General features: G+C 51.3%; 2 protein-coding genes across 6 annotated transcripts; one reads left to right on the forward strand and one right to left on the reverse strand.

The window, feature by feature from the left end:
• Nucleotides 1–4,215: 4,215 nt before the first annotated feature.
• On the forward strand, nt 4,216–11,220 carry LOC149858205 (START domain-containing protein 10-like). The gene is made up of 6 exons (XM_090059363.1): nt 4,216–4,502; nt 5,376–5,523; nt 6,000–6,103; nt 6,487–6,604; nt 6,849–6,901; nt 7,421–11,220. The coding sequence occupies exons 1-6, from the start codon at nt 4,347–4,349 to the stop codon at nt 7,640–7,642; spliced, it is 801 nt and encodes a 266-aa protein (XP_089915489.1). The 5' UTR covers nt 4,216–4,346; the 3' UTR covers nt 7,643–11,220.
• PDZD11 (PDZ domain containing 11) lies at nt 9,655–15,774 on the reverse strand. Of its 5 annotated transcripts, none has more exons than XM_090059364.1 (6): nt 15,606–15,762; nt 14,822–14,905; nt 14,090–14,146; nt 13,170–13,268; nt 12,520–12,580; nt 9,655–11,294 (listed from the first exon to the last, which is right to left on the reverse strand). In XM_090059364.1, exons 1-6 carry the CDS (start codon nt 15,729–15,731, stop codon nt 11,260–11,262), a joined length of 462 nt encoding a protein of 153 aa, XP_089915490.1. In that variant the 5' UTR covers nt 15,732–15,762; the 3' UTR covers nt 9,655–11,259. The 5 variants fall into 5 exon arrangements, with proteins under 5 accessions (XP_089915490.1, XP_089915493.1, XP_089915494.1 ...); XM_090059367.1 differs by having other exon boundaries at nt 14,822–14,981; nt 15,606–15,740; XM_090059368.1 differs by lacking the exon at nt 14,090–14,146 and having other exon boundaries at nt 15,606–15,767.
• Nucleotides 15,775–15,796: the final 22 nt, after the last annotated feature.

The raw sequence follows: 15,796 nt of genomic DNA on the forward strand, positions 1-15,796 counted from the left end.
AACTGGCTGGAGGGCCGCACCCGGAGGGTGGTAGTGGATGGGTCCTACTCAGCCTGGAAGGACGTGGGCAGTGGGGTTCTGCAGGGCTCGGTGTTCGGGCCTGCACTGTTCAACATCATCAGTGACTTGGACAAGGGGATAAAAAGCACCTTGTTCAAATTTGCTGATGACACTAAGATGTGGGGGGATGTGGGCACGCTAGAAGGAAGCAACAGGCTACAGTCGGACCTGGACAGGTTACAAGGGTGGGCGGATGAGAATAGGATGGGATTCAACACAGACAAGTGGAAAGTGATGCACCTGGGGAGGAATAACCGGCACCACACCTACAGGTTGGGGAACTCCGCTCTTGTCAGTGCAGAGGTGGAAAAGGATCTTGGAGTCATCACTGATGCCAAGATGAACATGGGCCAGCAGTGTGGGGAGGCAGTCAGGAAGGCCAACCGTATCTTGTCATGCATCCACAGATGCATCTCGAGCAGGTCCAAAGAGGTGATCCTCCCCCTCTATGCAGCACTGGTCAGGCCGCAGTTGGAGTACTGCGTCCAGTTCTGGGCGCCGCACTTCAAGAGGAATGTTGACAGCATGGAGAGGGTCAAGAGGAGGCCGCTGGTATGATCAGGGGACAACACATTAGGCCCTACGAGGAGAGGCTACGGGACCTGAACCTGTTCAGCCTCCACAAGAGAAGGCTGAGGGGGGATCTTGTGGCCTGTTATAAACTAGTCAGGGGAGATCAGCAGGCATTGGGGAAGTCCCTGTTCCCCTGAGCACCGCCAGGAGTGACCAGGAATAACGGTCACAAGCTGGCAGAGGGTAGGTTTAAGTTAGATATCAGGAGGTGCTACTTCATTGTCAGGGCAGCTAGGGTCTGGAACCAACTTCCAAGAGAAGTGGTGCTGGCTCCTACCCTGGGGGTGTTTAAGAGGAGGCTAGATGAACACCTTGCTAGGGTCGTTTGACCCCAGTACTCTTTCCTGCCATGGCAGGGGTTGGACTAGATGATCTACTCAGGTCCCTTCTGACCCTAGAAACTATGAAACTATGAAATTATTTCTGGACTTGTCATGTCCAGTAATGTATTCAGTTAAGCCTATTCAAAAAAATCTGATCATGCCTTAATGAAATCAGTGCCTATACAAAGAAGGAAATGGAGCAGCTTAGTTTCATATGAGATGCCCAAGACAACCTGGATCTGAGAACACCTCAGATAGTACAGGCAATGCCCACTTAGTGCTCTTAATTGATTCTGGAAAAACAGAGTGTTAAGCAGAACCCATTTCCTCATAGGAATTAATGTAAATAGAGATAATTGGTTACTGCCATTCCCACTCCCCTGCCTGCTGCTCCAGCCCCACATGCTAGCCCAGGCCTGCGCTCCTGCTGTCTGCTCCAGGCCCCCACCAGTCCTGGCCCCAGGCACTGGACCTGAGCTGTTGCTGCCACTTACCCCTTCTCCCTGACCTGCTCCGGCACCATGTGCCAACCCTGCCCCTGCACTGCTGCCGCCCCACCCTGGGCCCCTGCTGGCCCTCACCCTGGGCACCAGTGCAGGCCTCACACTCATGCTGCCACTCACTGCTTCTTGCCACCACTTCTCCCTCCCGCCTCCTGAGTGTTATAACGAAACTGAATGCTCAGTGGAATCGGGTATGAATTTTAAATGAGTGATATAGCAAAACAGTGCTAAACAAAACTGTGTTAAGTGGGGGTTGCCTATAGTTGCAATGAGTTTAGAAAAATCGTGTATTTTTTTATCCCGCTTGTGAGCAGAAAGTATTGTGTTCTCTATGGATGAGGAAGTCATAGTTTTGAAGGAGAATTGACGTCCACTTAAACACATGGTAGATCAGAAGTAGAGTTGGGAGTAGGACAACCTCACAGCTCCTATTCTGCCGTACTCTGACCAGTATTTCCTACTTTAGAAGGGAACTTGTGTCTAAATGGAAAGGGACAGTACAAGGAGGGACAGAAGTGCTGCTTGCAGGTTGCTGCTCTCAGTATGAGACCTGCTGTGAAGTAGGTTCGCTAACCACCGCCACCACCCCTTTTCTTCCCACATTGGGGGTTTGTCAGCAGTAACTCTGAAAGTGCTCATTACTGCCCATAAAGTGATGGACAGATTCCTACAGCTTACTTCGTACAAGTCCAACTCCTGAAGAAGGGTGAATTTGTTGGGGTCGGGGTGGGGGGGAGGACTTGCTGCAAGATGGCTGTTAATTGTAGGTTGATTTCATTTGTATTTTCATGTGGCTGAGAAAAGCAGCTGCTCCAGAGGCAGGGTGAGGGCAGAAGGTTAGTTGAACAGGCTAAGCCTGTTCTAAGAAGCCCCTTTCCTCTATTTTTGCAAGACATGAGCTGACTGAGTAATGGAGAATATTGGACAACACATTCCTGTGTGACTCAAATGCTGGGGGAGGCATCTATGGGAGCAAGAGCAACAGAGCTGTGAATTGCCCTGATGAAGCAAATACTGGGTCTTGCAAAAGCAAGTTCTTTTTCACCCAGCGTGTCATTCAGGTGTAGAATTTATTGCCGCCAGGTGTTGTGGAAGTTGACAGTTTAACCAGATTCAAAAAGGGAGTGGAAAAATTCCTGGAGGAAAGGGGCATCAGTAACTATTGAGCATGGGAGTTAGGGACACAGCCTCTGAATTAGAGCTTCCTAGAGACCTTCAGTGCTGGAGGCAAGTGAGAGGGGGGAGGGGGAAACCCCTGGTCAGACCCAGTTCCCTCTCCCTCAGCTTCCACACACTGCCCCTGTGTGACACAGGAGACTGGGCAGGGTGGAGCTATGGTCTGACCTCAGTGGTGATTTTATGTTTTTGTCAACAGCATTGCCAGCTCGAGTCATGTGTCATTACAGCATAATGATGAGCACAAAGGCAGGGCTTTTCAGTTGTGATTTATGTAAAAATCTGCCTGATCATGCTCTAAGATGGGTCTATACAAATCTGGCCCATGAAGCCATGGCATCTGCCTCATGGGGCTCCCCTGGGTGAAGATATTTGGAGACAGGGGAGCTGTGGCAATAAATACCTCCATTCTCCCACACTGCCAAATTCCCAAACCCTATGTGGCTGGGACAGGGTTGGGCCACACACCTTTCCCCACGTGTTAGCTGGATCAGGTCCGAGCTGCCCTCTCCTCAGTGTCCCCATCCACATGACTGGATCAGGCCCCATCATCCCTGCCCCACCAGCAGATCAGGCCCACTGGCTGCATCCAACCTTCAGATGGACCAACCAAAAAGGTTGAGCACCGCTGCTCTAGACAGATGTGGTGCTACTGGTGCTACCACCTTCTCTTTAAATCATGGATTCCTAGAGGCGTAAGACTGGAGGAGACCTCCAGACACCACCTAGTCCAGCCCCCCCCACCTTTTGCAGAAGCAAGTCATTGGGCACCCTGGTTCCCCTGCGGCCTCCTGGCTCTGCGGCGTGTCAGGGCTGACGGTTGATGGCGGCTTTGTACAGGGGGGTTTGGAGGATCATCCCCATCCACGGCCCCCTGTACAAAGCCATCACGGACACGTAGGTACAACCCTGACACGGCAGACCTGGCGCCCCAAGGTGCTGGGGGGGAACCCGGGTGGCCAGTGTCGTGCTTGGGTGAAAGGTGGCCAAGCTCCCACGGGGGGAGGGGGGCAGTTGGCTCGTGACGGTGCAGCTGGGGCCGTCTGGGCGGGGCGGGTGAAGGCAGCGGTTCGGGCAGGGGTGATCCTGGGACGCGGCCTCGGGAGCTCCCTTCCAGCCCCACTGGAGCTGGGGAAACCTGGGCAGACAGAGCAATTATTTTCTCGGTGAAAAGCTCTCTGGGAGGGGCCCGCGCTGCTTTGCCGGCGGTGAGCCGCCCGCGGGACCAGCCGAGCCCGTATCCGTGCGGCTCGGGGGGTCCACGCCCCGCACAGGGCCCGCAGCAGGGCAGCTGCGGCGCGCGTCCCCGATTCCCTCCGCCAATCAGAAGGCGACCCCTCGCCTCGAGCTCGGCGGCCCGGCCTGCCCCGACCATTGATTCTTTTCTTTTTTTTTTTTTTTCAAAAGTCGCCAATCCCAAGTTGCGGTGGCCACGTCCCGTTTGGCATGGCTCCAATCAGAACAGAGGAGCTCGGGCCGCGGCGGCCAATCAGCGAGAGGGGCGGGGTTCACCTGGCCGCAACCGCGTGTTGATTGGCACCTCGTGGAACGTGGCGGAGCCAATGAGAGACGGGCCAGCTGTGCACCTGCCGCAGGGTGGGGGTGGAACAGTCTCCACTCAGCTCAGCACGGCGCGTCCCGGGCTGGCGGGCCGGGCCGAGTCGAGTCGAGCCGAGCCGAGCCGAGCTGAGCGGCACTCGCGCCACCGCCCATGGAGCCCGTGCAGGTGCCCGACGCCGCGGCGTTCCGGGGCTTCCGGGCGCAGTGCGAGGCGGAGCGGGGCTGGCTGAGTTGCTACAGCCGCGACGGCGTTGCCGTGTGGGTACAGCCGCCGTCGCCGGGCGGCCCCGCTGTGCATTGCATCAAGGTGAGTGCGAGTCCCCGCCCCCGACTCAGGGGCGCAGCCCGGACCTGGAGCGGGGCGGGTGCCCTCGGCAGGAGCCTCGGCTCTCTCGGTCAGCAGGACCCGGGCGGCTTGGCTGGGGCAGGGGGAAGCGCAGCAACCATCGCTCCCTTGGGAGGGGAAACGCGGTGTGGAGGAGGAGCCAGGGAGGGTCCCCTGGAATAAGGAGCCCTGGAGCCCTGGGCGCTGCTGCCTGGTTCACACTGTGGGTGGAGTGGGACTTGGGTGCGGCAAGTGCGTCAGTGTCCATCTGTCCCCTCCGTGCTTCCCGCTCTGGCACTGCCTGCCCCACCCTGCTCTGTTAAACAGGGAAGGCCTTGGCAGACTGATGCTAGCAAAGCGCTGTTTGGGGGAGCGGGAGGCAAAGTGCTAGTGGCTGACAGCCGGCCACGAACCCAGGCTACTTGGTTTCTCAAGGGTCGGAGCCCAGCTGGCCCCAAAGAAGTCCTCCCTGCAGTGTCTAAGCCAGGGATGCTCAACTGGGATGTGCAGGATTGCTGTAAGGGTGCTGTTGGGCCCACTGCTAGGTGCCTGCATGTCATTTGCAATAAACCCAGAGATTTCCCATTCAGAATCCATAGTGGCAAAAATGTTCGGAGCTGTTGGGGTTTCCCAGGGTTTTGCACAACAGTAAAACTGCTCTGTTTATTTTTCCACAGTCCAAAAAAAAAAAAAGCCAGGTCTTAACTTTCCCCTTTTTTGAGAGTCTGTCAGGAGTTCAATAAGGTGGAGAACCACTGATCTAGTCCAGGCCAACTGTGCTGATGGGGTGGGATATGGAATAGAAGCGGGTGCAGCCAGCCAGCATCCTGACTGTGGTCGTGCTTCTGCCTGCAGTGCCGCCTGGACGTCTCAGATGTGCCAGCAGAGACGGTGTATGACGTGCTGCATGACATTGAGTATCGCAGGAAGTGGGACCTGAATGTCATTGACACACATGACATTGCCCAACTCACCATCAATGCTGACGTGGGTTACTATGCCTGTGAGTGAGTGGCTGAGCTTTGCAGGTGGTAGGACCAAGCCAAGGCAACTGAAATCTCACGCTATGAGTGGAGCATCCAGCCAACTGTACTGAGTGGGAAGGGGCCGAGGTGGAATTCGCCACATATGACCAAAATAAAGTGCTGGGCAGCAACAGAGTTAGCATCCTGCTCCCTACCAGTGTACCTTTGCTTGCACTGCCTGGGCTGTCTAACCACGAAAAGGAGTTTGATCCCTGGTGCCCAGTTCATCCTGAGACCCTCAGCTAAGGCTACTAACAAAGGGACCAGTTAGTGCCAATGGGGCCAGTATGGGACATGGGAGGCATTGATAGCAGGACACCAACTACTAACCTCACCTGAAAGGCAACAGCAGGAAAGATAGAAGCCCCTTAATGGGATGGCACATCCTCAGGACTGCACTTTCAGGAGCTTCTGTTGCTTGATGAGTTGAAGTGACTCTTTCCTTCTTGGCCAGGGAAGTGCCCAAAGCCCTTAAAGAACAGAGATGTGGTGACGCTGCGATCCTGGCAGGTCCTGGATAACTGCTTCATGATCATCAACTTTTCTGTCAAACATCCGGTGAGTGACAACGTAAGATAGGGACGGAGGGAAGTCCACTGATGTATGGATGACACCTTCTATGAGATTCTTGGTGGTGCTTACTTGAGTACCTTCTGAGTCGATTGCTAGCCAGCTAGGTTTTTTGGGATATGAGTAATTGAGCAGTGTGTGGCTCTGGCTGCCATAAACCTGAACTGTGTTGTATTAGCAAATATGTAACTGAACAGCCTATGTCTGTCCCTGGGCATGCTGGGACTTCTACTGGCTCTACAGCTAACTCTATGCAAGCCATATTGCCATGTTTGGGCTTCTAATTAGTCCAGTTGCCTTGCCTTGCAGCATAGCAGCTGGGGGGGGGGAGAAGCTGGAACATGTCTGAGTGTCTGATTTCCCCCTTGTAGCAATATCCTCCACGCAAGGACCTGGTAAGGGCAGTTTCAGTCTTAGCGGGATATCTGGTTCATCCCACTGGGCCAACCAGCTGCACCCTAACTTACCTGGCTCAGGTGGACCCCAAAGGTAAGTCTGGCTCTTCCTCACCTGTAGCTGAGCAGTGGGGTGGGACAAGCTGTGGGCCAGGTAAGCAGAAACACTACCCTGTAACAGAGGACAGAAAGCATACCTTGTTTTCTTTCAGCAGAGCCCTGCTTCCAAGCTACTGATCTATTCTAGGATCATTTTTTGTCTGGATCCTGGTGGTAGTGTGGCATTTTCCTGCCGCAGCTCACTAACAATTTTGTTTCTTCATCTCTTTATGCTTTAGGGTCACTGCCAAAATGGGTTGTAAATAAATCTTCCCAGTACCTAGCACCAAGGGTGAGTGAGAGTTTTTGGGTTGTGGAGAACTGAGAATTGGCCTTAAGAGTGTGCGCATGGGGTTGGCTGTTGAGAATGATTCACCAGCTTGTTTTGGATTGTGGAATATGGGCTCCTAACTTCCTGGCACAGTCCTAAGCAGCTTGAGGAACAACGCATTTCAAACACCTTTGGATGCCAGAATATGCAGGCCCAGCTAGTTCAGCATCTTGTGAGCAGCTGACTTCTGCTGCACCTGAAATGAAAAAAACTATCACCAGCTGCCTCCTTGCTTGCATGGTGCTCTGTCATGAGCATCCAGCTTGTAACTAACAGACCTTGAATCCAGGGGTTCAGCATTCCTGATACAGTGGGGCTGAATGACGAAGTTGGAGGAACTAACAAGGATGGTTGAGGCATAAAACTGGAACATAGTTAACTTCAAGTGACAAGTACCTTAAGAAAAGGGGGGTTGGAGGTCCGTACAGCAGTTGGTTTGGGATCTTCCTAAGTGTTGTTTCTCTTTCTTGCTTTTGTCAGATGCTGAAGAAATTGCACAAGGCTTGTGTGAAATATCCGTCCTGGAAACAGCAACATGATGTGGGCATGAAGCCCTGGTTGTACCCTGAGCAGAACAAGCTTCCCACCATGGCAGTGGCAGACTTGGCAGTCCAACGTGCTGCTTCTCTGGAGAACATTGATGAGAGCAGCCTGTTGGAAGTGAAGGATGAAACAGGGGACCACAGTAGCTACGAGAACTGATGCTGTTCTGTCGGCTCCCGGGAGGAATGTCGCGTTGGGCTGTTGCGCTGGGCTCCATAGGAGTTTGCATTAAAGGGGGGGAAGCATGTTTATTCTCAGGGTTATTTTCAGTCTTTTCCTCTTGTGAGCCAAGTGACCATATCAGGGGGTCTTTGAGCACAGAGACCCCAAACATGGTGGGAACTGAATGGATGAATTGTGACTGAATGGGGATCTGGGAGCACCTGGGGCCTGACATGGCTATGGTAGCAATCAAGGTAGGGTATCCCTTGCTGTGGGTTATCAGGCACTTATCAGCAACATTCAATAGGAAGGTATAAATCTCCTCAGCTCCAGCAGTACTTCTGTGGCAGAGGCATCTGTTGCCCATAATGCTTCTGTGCTGCTTCTGGTGGGGAATTCTTGCAGGGCCACTGTGGCCTTGATACTCACGGAAGCAAAGGATCCTATGCTGTTGAAAATTTGACAGTGTTGGACTCAGTACCTTCTTGTAGAAATGAGGAATTGATTCCTTGCAAAAATGAGGAAGTAAGAGCAGGGGGAGTAAGTTTGAGCTGGATGGAACTGTGACAACATGACCAAACAAGCATACCTACTGCTCCCTGTCAGTCATGGAACCTGCCTCTAGCATAAGAGTTAAGAGCAGGATTGGGAGGAATGACTGACTGGTAAAGGGGTCCTTCCCTGCTGTAACCTGAAGGCTGCTAGTTATCCCAGAGTCAAGTAGTCCCAAGTAGGCCTCAGCACCAAAGGCATACTTTGGATGGTGGTGGGGGGCCGGCAACAACATGGGTGGGAGAGATCTGAGCTTGAAGTGTTGTGGCAGTAAAACTGAAGAAGGAATGGAGGGAGACAATCTGAGCAATAGGGAGTAAGAGGAGGAAGTTGCCTGTTCCCATTAATAGGAACTGGCAAAGCTGACTGGAGCTACTCTACTCATAGGAACTGACTGGTTTGAAGGGCTATGTGCTCTTAATCAGGTCTGTAGAGGTAAGTTGAAGTGCAGCTGTTGTCCCTGGATAATACTAGGCTCCTGTGTCTCAGACCCCGCCCATCAGCACTGGGTAGGTGCTGGTTCTGTGTGGCTAGGTGTGGGACTGTTTGCTGACCCTTTCTCCACTGATGGTTATCACTTCTTGAGCAGGCAGACACTCAAGTTGGAGGCACAGTAAACTTGCAGGCAGTTGTAGCTAGATTTGTCAAGTGGGACATTCACCTGCTGCAGGGTTCATAATGCCCTTCCACAAACTTGTGCAGCTGTGTCAGAGCTAGCATCTGGGAGGGGCTTGGTGAGAAACCCTAGTTAACATCCTTGCTTGTCTCGGCCCCAAGTGGAGGGCTGTAGGTAATGACTGTGACTGTTCCTTAGGGCACAGGCAGCTGTTAACCCATAAACATAAAGCAGCCAAGTGAGTAGACTGTTGTAGGGGCCAACTAATGAACTTGTCACTGCTAGGAACAGTGCTTACATTGTTTCTGTCCAGAACTGAGTTCTCCCACTCCATCCCGAAGTGTGAAAGTTTGCTGAACCTGCCCCACTCCGCAGGAGCGCTAACTGCTGCAGCTGAGCTTAAGGCTGCTGCTATTAGTCAAAGACCAATTTCCACTGCTATAATGCTGGCAACTTTGGAAGGTGTAGCTAAGATGGGCCTTTGTATGGTTGCAGATATGCCACATCATGTTGGTAGTAGGTCAAATTGATGTGGTTAAAATGGCAGTAGCTATCTTGCACACATGCACAGAGGCTTTTGGCTCTGGGGCTGAACCAGTACTGAAAATGGCAGTGTTGAGGACACTTAGGGAGTATCTCCTGAAAAACTTTCTGACTAGAAGAGAATCCTCACAAGTGCCTGCATAAGCCATCCAGGACACATCTGTGTAACCTGAGTCTTAAATATTGACCTTACTGCATGATATTTCCTTTTTTTTGAAGGTAAGGAGTACAAAATGAAAACTATCCTATCAGAGCCACTTCCTACAAGTAAATTAAGACAAAGTGCAGGAGCCAGATGCTTGATGTAGTAACTTTTTATTAAGACTTTTCAGTTTCCATTAAGTGGTCTAACATCCCAGCACAGGAGGATTAGCCCATCCCTATGATGGGCTTAGCAAGATCAGAAGCCATTTAAGGGAGAATAATACAACCCACACCCTATTACCATGTTTCTTAGTATGACAATTGCTGAGGAGAGGAATTTATGCTGTCTCATCTCAGTGGGCTATGCTGAGGGCAGAGTGGGCTTTCTCCTGTAGAACGGCTAATTCATTCAGTGTCATTCAGGATGCAATGATAGACGAGGTATGTGTGTAGTAGGTACCCCCTTGCCTCCAGGGCCAGCAGGGAATCCCAAGGACTGTGCCTCCAGCATCTAAAATGAAGATCAGTTAAAAGCAGGGGCGGGCAATTATTTTGGATGGAGGGCCGCTTACTGAATTTTGGTAAGCCAGCAAGGGCTGCGTGACCAGCAGCCAAGGTCAGATGAGTATTTTCTAAATTTTTTAGGGGTCCTGTGGGCTGGACAGAATGGCCTGGTGGGCCACATTTTGCCCCCCCCCCCCCCCCGAGTTAAAGCAACTGAGCCAGACAAGAAGCAGAATAGAGAACCTGCATAGGTCAAGGGGCAGGGCAGGAAAGAGGGAAGTGGAGGTGGAATACGACCTGTCAGCATGGTTTAGAAACTAGCCCTGAGTTAAACTGGGAGGTGGATTCGTGTCCTACTGAAGCAGTGCCGGAGGACAGCTCAACAGGCATGGTAAGGTTAACTGCATTTTAAGCAAATTCAGTGCTCAAGGAAGCAGCAGCCAGTGCAGAGGTAGAGCAGGGACTGAAGTGTTTATAGAGATTTCCACCAGGAGCAGAAATGGGATGAATAGGCAGGTGGTGAGGATACAATCCTTGGAAAAACAAAGCAGGGTCTTGCTCTGCAGCAGAACACCCTATATTTTATCAGAGGGAAGATACTGTAGCAGCTAGTCAGCCACCAGAGCTCAGACAGGGCACAAGGGATGTCACAGCTTTACATAATACAGTGCATGTTGTTAAAGAACATGGGTGGATCAACTGTGCCCAGTGGCAGAAGTCTTGGTGGTGATACCTACCGTAGGGGACAATCCCACCAGCTACTTCATTCAACACAACATGTAACATCTACCATGTACTATAGAGGGACACGATGCTAGGGCAGTGCAGGCTGGATATAGCATTGTAAAAAGGAAAGAAGATCTATTCCGAGTTGGATTTAAAGACCGAATTACTAGACTGTTGCAGGCTTGACTTCTAATATAAATGTGGAATGACTACAGAAGTGCCCCTTTATTCTATAGCCCATCAGTTCCCTTCAACTCAATTCAGTGCCTGATCTGGAAAATACAGATTAAAGCCCAGTTTTCTCTGCTGGTGCTCTGTTGAGTCATTGGTGCCAGTCTAGCAGCAGGGCAGATTCCTGCATGACAAGGCTCATGGGGCCAGTCAGTTAGTCCTCTGACCAAAGCTGAAACTTTTTTATAAAGTCTAGTTAAGTGTCATCTTTGATACTGAAGAAAGAGTTAGTGGAGAGTTTTAGAACCAAAGGACAAAGCCAACCACTGCCAAGGGACCCCCAGCAGGAAATGGTCTCCTAGTGAACAGTTCTTTCCTTCTGCCTCTGGTAATCTGCAAGGAGAGAGAGAGGATATTAGTAAGGCTAAAAAGGTAAGATGGAGAGAAAGGACTTCTCTAAGTGTGAGCTGTACTTTATATGAAAAAATGTCCTAAGCCTGAGAGGCTGGAATAAGAAGACCTATTTGCCTGTAGATTTTTAAGTGCTGATAATGGTGTGGGGGTGGGAACTGGTGGATACCACAGTAGTAAGGATGACAGATGAAGTTTCCAGGACTACTTAATATATTGGAATGACTAGAACACTTTCTCTGCTGCTATACAGCAGCTGTCTTTGAGATTGGTGTTACCAGCTCAGCTGCTTCTTTCTTTACTTCCGCCAGCACTCTTGGATGTAGGTGTGACTTATCAACTTGTTTTAGCAAGTTGTTTTGTTGATATCCTAGGTAAGAATACTGATACTTAACTATCTTTAATGTCAGAAGAGAATGAGGATCCCCTGTCCCTTGTTCTCTGTGATAAGACTGATAGAGGGGGAAAAAGTCTGGTTTCATTGTAACTTCTTCACCCTCTTTGCCCTACTTTTCAGAATGGTCTTACCAATGTGCACCTCACTTTTGTGCTTCAAGGTCTTTCATCCCTATTACTTTCCACCTGGTTTTACTTCACTTAAGATGTATTTCCTTTTTCTGAGATACTTGTTTGGTTTGGTCTTCTGAACCCTTTGCTTTTCAATCCATCACTGACCCTTATGGTTACTGAATAAGCAGATTTTTTGTGGATTTTAAGGCTTGTTCATTTTGGACAGGGGGCTCTTTGCCAGCTTTTTTTATGAAACATTTCTCTGTACAAGAAAAGTACCAACATCTGGAACTAATACCAACTAACAAACAAGTGGTTCAGCTAGAGTTACTGAACCAACTCCTGTGTGGTGCTGAAGACTAAATAGTTGCTTTCAAGTGCTCTGCAGCTGCCTCTCTTGATTAACAGTCATTTAAGCTGTTAAACTGCTTCTCCAAAGCTTTTTCTGCTATGACATGACTAATTTATATGCCAGTAGTTGAAGTCATAGGATACTGTTTTGACTTGGTGCATAATATTGAGAAAGCAAAGCAGCAATTATGGTTCTCTCTCATCTGAAGGCTGCTGGTTTATCCCCATATTTAGGACTCCAGACTTGTAATGATCAGGTTAGCTGGCGTCAGCAGAGCTGATAAACTGCTAGGATGCAAAACAGTATTACTCTGCTGTGCTGCCAGAGGAACTAACAGAAGCTTACTGTAGGGGAAGAAGCGGACACGCATGGTAATTTCACGTGCAGTCTTCAGGATCTCCACAGCCTGAAAGCAGCAGAAGGATATTTGTAAGTGAGGACTAAACAGAGACAAGGATCCAGCGCTACCCAGTACCTCAGATGGAGTGTCCAGCCTCAGAAGTTAGCAGTGCTTTAGCAGCAACTTGCAGTCAACTGTCTTTGCATCAGGGATGACAACCACATTAAGGAAGGAATACAGGAGCTCTTCCACCCAATCTGTTTCAGGCCTGCAGTATATGTTCCTGGTATCTTCCCCATGTTGGGTCACTTTAAAATCCAGTGTGAGCTCCCAGCCAAGAATCTCTCAGCAGACAGTGATCACTCTCCCCCTTTGTGAGTAGGGGAACAGAAGAAAGGGAGCTGCATATGATCAGCCACTGAGTTGGTAGGACTAGATACTGAAAGGTGGGTGCCCAGGTCCTACTTCTAGTCCTCAATGCTGTCATATGAGTATGCACCACTGCTCTGGCAAGGCACTCAAGCTAGGGCATAAAGGAGCCAGGTCAGCTCTGCATCACATGGACTTGTTCCTTTAGCCTTTCTCCATGCCAAGTGTCTTGAACTGCCACAAGCAGCCTACACCCCTCCATTTGAGCTGTTGGGGGAGCTCTCACCTTGCTGTGCTCAATGTCCTGGAAATCCACATCATTAACTGAAAGGACCTGGTCTCCTTCCTGCAGCCCTGCTCTGTGTGCATCTGAGTCGGGAATCACCTGCAAGTGAATAAGAGGGGGTAATGCTGGCTGTCTGCAAGGCCAGTGTTGCACAGGCCCTTTCCACAGCCAGGTCAAATCCAACAGACCCATCTTAGCAGCGCTGTGCCCCCCTCCATCCCCTGGTTTCTACTTCTAGTCCACCTTAAAAAGACCAAGGTGGGAAGGGGAGAGGCTTAGGTCAGTATTGAGGTATGTTTAGAAAGCTGTGTTTGTAGGGATGAGCTCAAAGCTGACATCGGAAAGGGTACTCTCAGACAAGTCTGTCCCAGACTATTGATCCTGTGGTACCTGGCAGCTCCTAATAATGGAGTCTAGAGTTGTACAGAGCATCTGAGCCTGATCCAAAGACAGAACAGTATATACCTGCTCAGTCCAGGTGAATAAGAGAAGGCTAAGGGGGGATCTGGTGACTGTCTATAAAACTCACTAGGGGGGACCAGAAGGGTTTGGGGGAGACACTGTTTCCCCTAGCGCCCCCTGGCATAACAAGGAATACTGAACACAAATTATTGGAGAGCAGGTTTAGATCAGACATCCGCAAGAACTACTTCACAGTTTGGACGGTTAGGAGCTGGAACCAACTTCCAAGGGAAGTGGTGACAACTCCTACCCTGGGGGTCTTTAGGAAGAGGCTTGATGCCTACCTGGCTGGACTCATTTGAGTCCAGTTTTTCTCCCGCCCAGGTGGGGGGTCGGACTTGAAGATCTACAAGGTCCCTTCCGACCCTACTTTATGGTTCTATGAATAAGTATAAGAAACAGCAAAAAGCAATATAACTGAGAGATCAAGGAAACAGGGGACAGAGGGGTGAACACACCTTCGAAATGAAGATCCCCAGCTGAGATGCCTTTCCTCCTCGGATGTTGAAGCCAAGCTGCAACACAGACAGAGGATTAGCACCTTCCTTTGCCACTGGAACCCTCCCAGCTACTGGGGCTCATACTCCAGAGACAGAAAAGAAGGACAGATGCTACTAACCCTGCTCTGGGAACTACTCTGCCAGAGGAACCAAAGAGATGGTCATGAGAATGTCAGACTGCATTATTCCTTATCCCTGTAAAGTGGCATGTTCCTCATACTACAGATTGAGTGAGAGATACAGGTTAGTACAATGGCTGGAAGTTAAATTCTGGCTTCTAAATCCCCATGCTCTCTCTTCCGTGAAGTTAAATATGAGCCACTGCTTTCCCTACTAGATCAGCAGAGATTACACCTACTTCCTCCTCAAAACCTGCACAAGACCAGGGCAACAACTCCCACAGCCCTTTCATCTCTAAGGGCAGTTTCAATTCTAGCAAGTCATAAGAACAGGAAAAGGAATGCGGTTTTTGCTGCTGGCCTCATGCCTTATCATAGCCTGTCTTGGCTGCACTGCAGAAGAGAAGAGCTCTTGGCCATACAGAAAAATAAGACCATGATCCTTACAGGATAAGACAGTGGGAGGGAGAAGCACAAACTGGCCCATCCTGGTCAGTGGATCCCATGTGAAGGTAAAAGGAGCATGCAAACTGTGGTCAGCTTGGTAAAGCTGCACCCCAGAATTTCTCACCTGGGCTCCTGGCGGCTTCTTCAGCACAATGGTGCGGGGCAGGAACTGGGTCAGCTCATTGTTGTAATCAGGGTGGTAAATCCTCTGTGAAGCACAGTCACTGTAAGCAAGTGGAAAGTTCTGCAGGAGCCTTCGGTTCCTCAAGTGTCCCATTTCCACGCTGCATGGGCTCAAGATGCGAACGTGACACCAATGATGTGTCGCTAAGGCTGGGAGCCGCCAGGGACATCGAGTACTGACTAACATAGTTGTGGTAGCCTTATACAGGGGCATTATGGCAGGATCCCATCACTGTCACTTTGCCCCAGTCCCTCCCCAAGAAACACCCTGTTTGCATCACCCAGGCCAGTGTTAGAGGCAGCTCCAAGCACTGGCTCCTGGTGTAGGCTGGGGTGTGTGAGTGCTACCACAGTACAAATAACTGGATGACTCGAGTTTCATCAAAGGTGAGCAAGCACCCCTGGTGCCCAACGTGAGTGGGGAAAGAAGTGGGCACGGCCTTGGCCTATCTGTGCCGCTTATCGCCAGGACGAGGGGCCCTGCCGGCAGCAGGACAGCCGGGCTCTATGGCCAGGCGGAGACCAGGCCTCCTGCCGTCTCGGCTGGCTCCTCACAAAAACACGCTTCCGCTCCCCCCAGGACTTCGCCCCGTCCCCAGGCCGCAGCCGGACAGCCAGCCGCCAGCACAGCGAGGGGAGGCGACACCCTCCGCGCAGCCGCAGCGACTCTCGCCCGGGCCCCCCGTTCCCCAGCCCCACAGCGCCCCCCGCCCGGTCCGACCGACCTCGTGGGGTGGGATCCAGGCCGGGGGGCTCTCGTAGGGCGGCAGGAACACCACGGGGTAGTCGTCGTACGGCACCCGCGCCTCCATGCCGCTCCGCGGTCCGCCCCGCCGCTCCCAGCGCGTCATGTGACCCGCGGTGAACACGTGAGGCCACGCCGCCCCACCTCTTCCTGCTGTCACGCGCAGGCGCC

This window comes from Crocodylus siamensis, chromosome 8, assembly GCF_052110815.1.
Source record: "Crocodylus siamensis isolate JL-2025a chromosome 8, ASM5211081v1, whole genome shotgun sequence".
NCBI lineage: Eukaryota > Metazoa > Chordata > Crocodylia > Crocodylidae > Crocodylus > Crocodylus siamensis.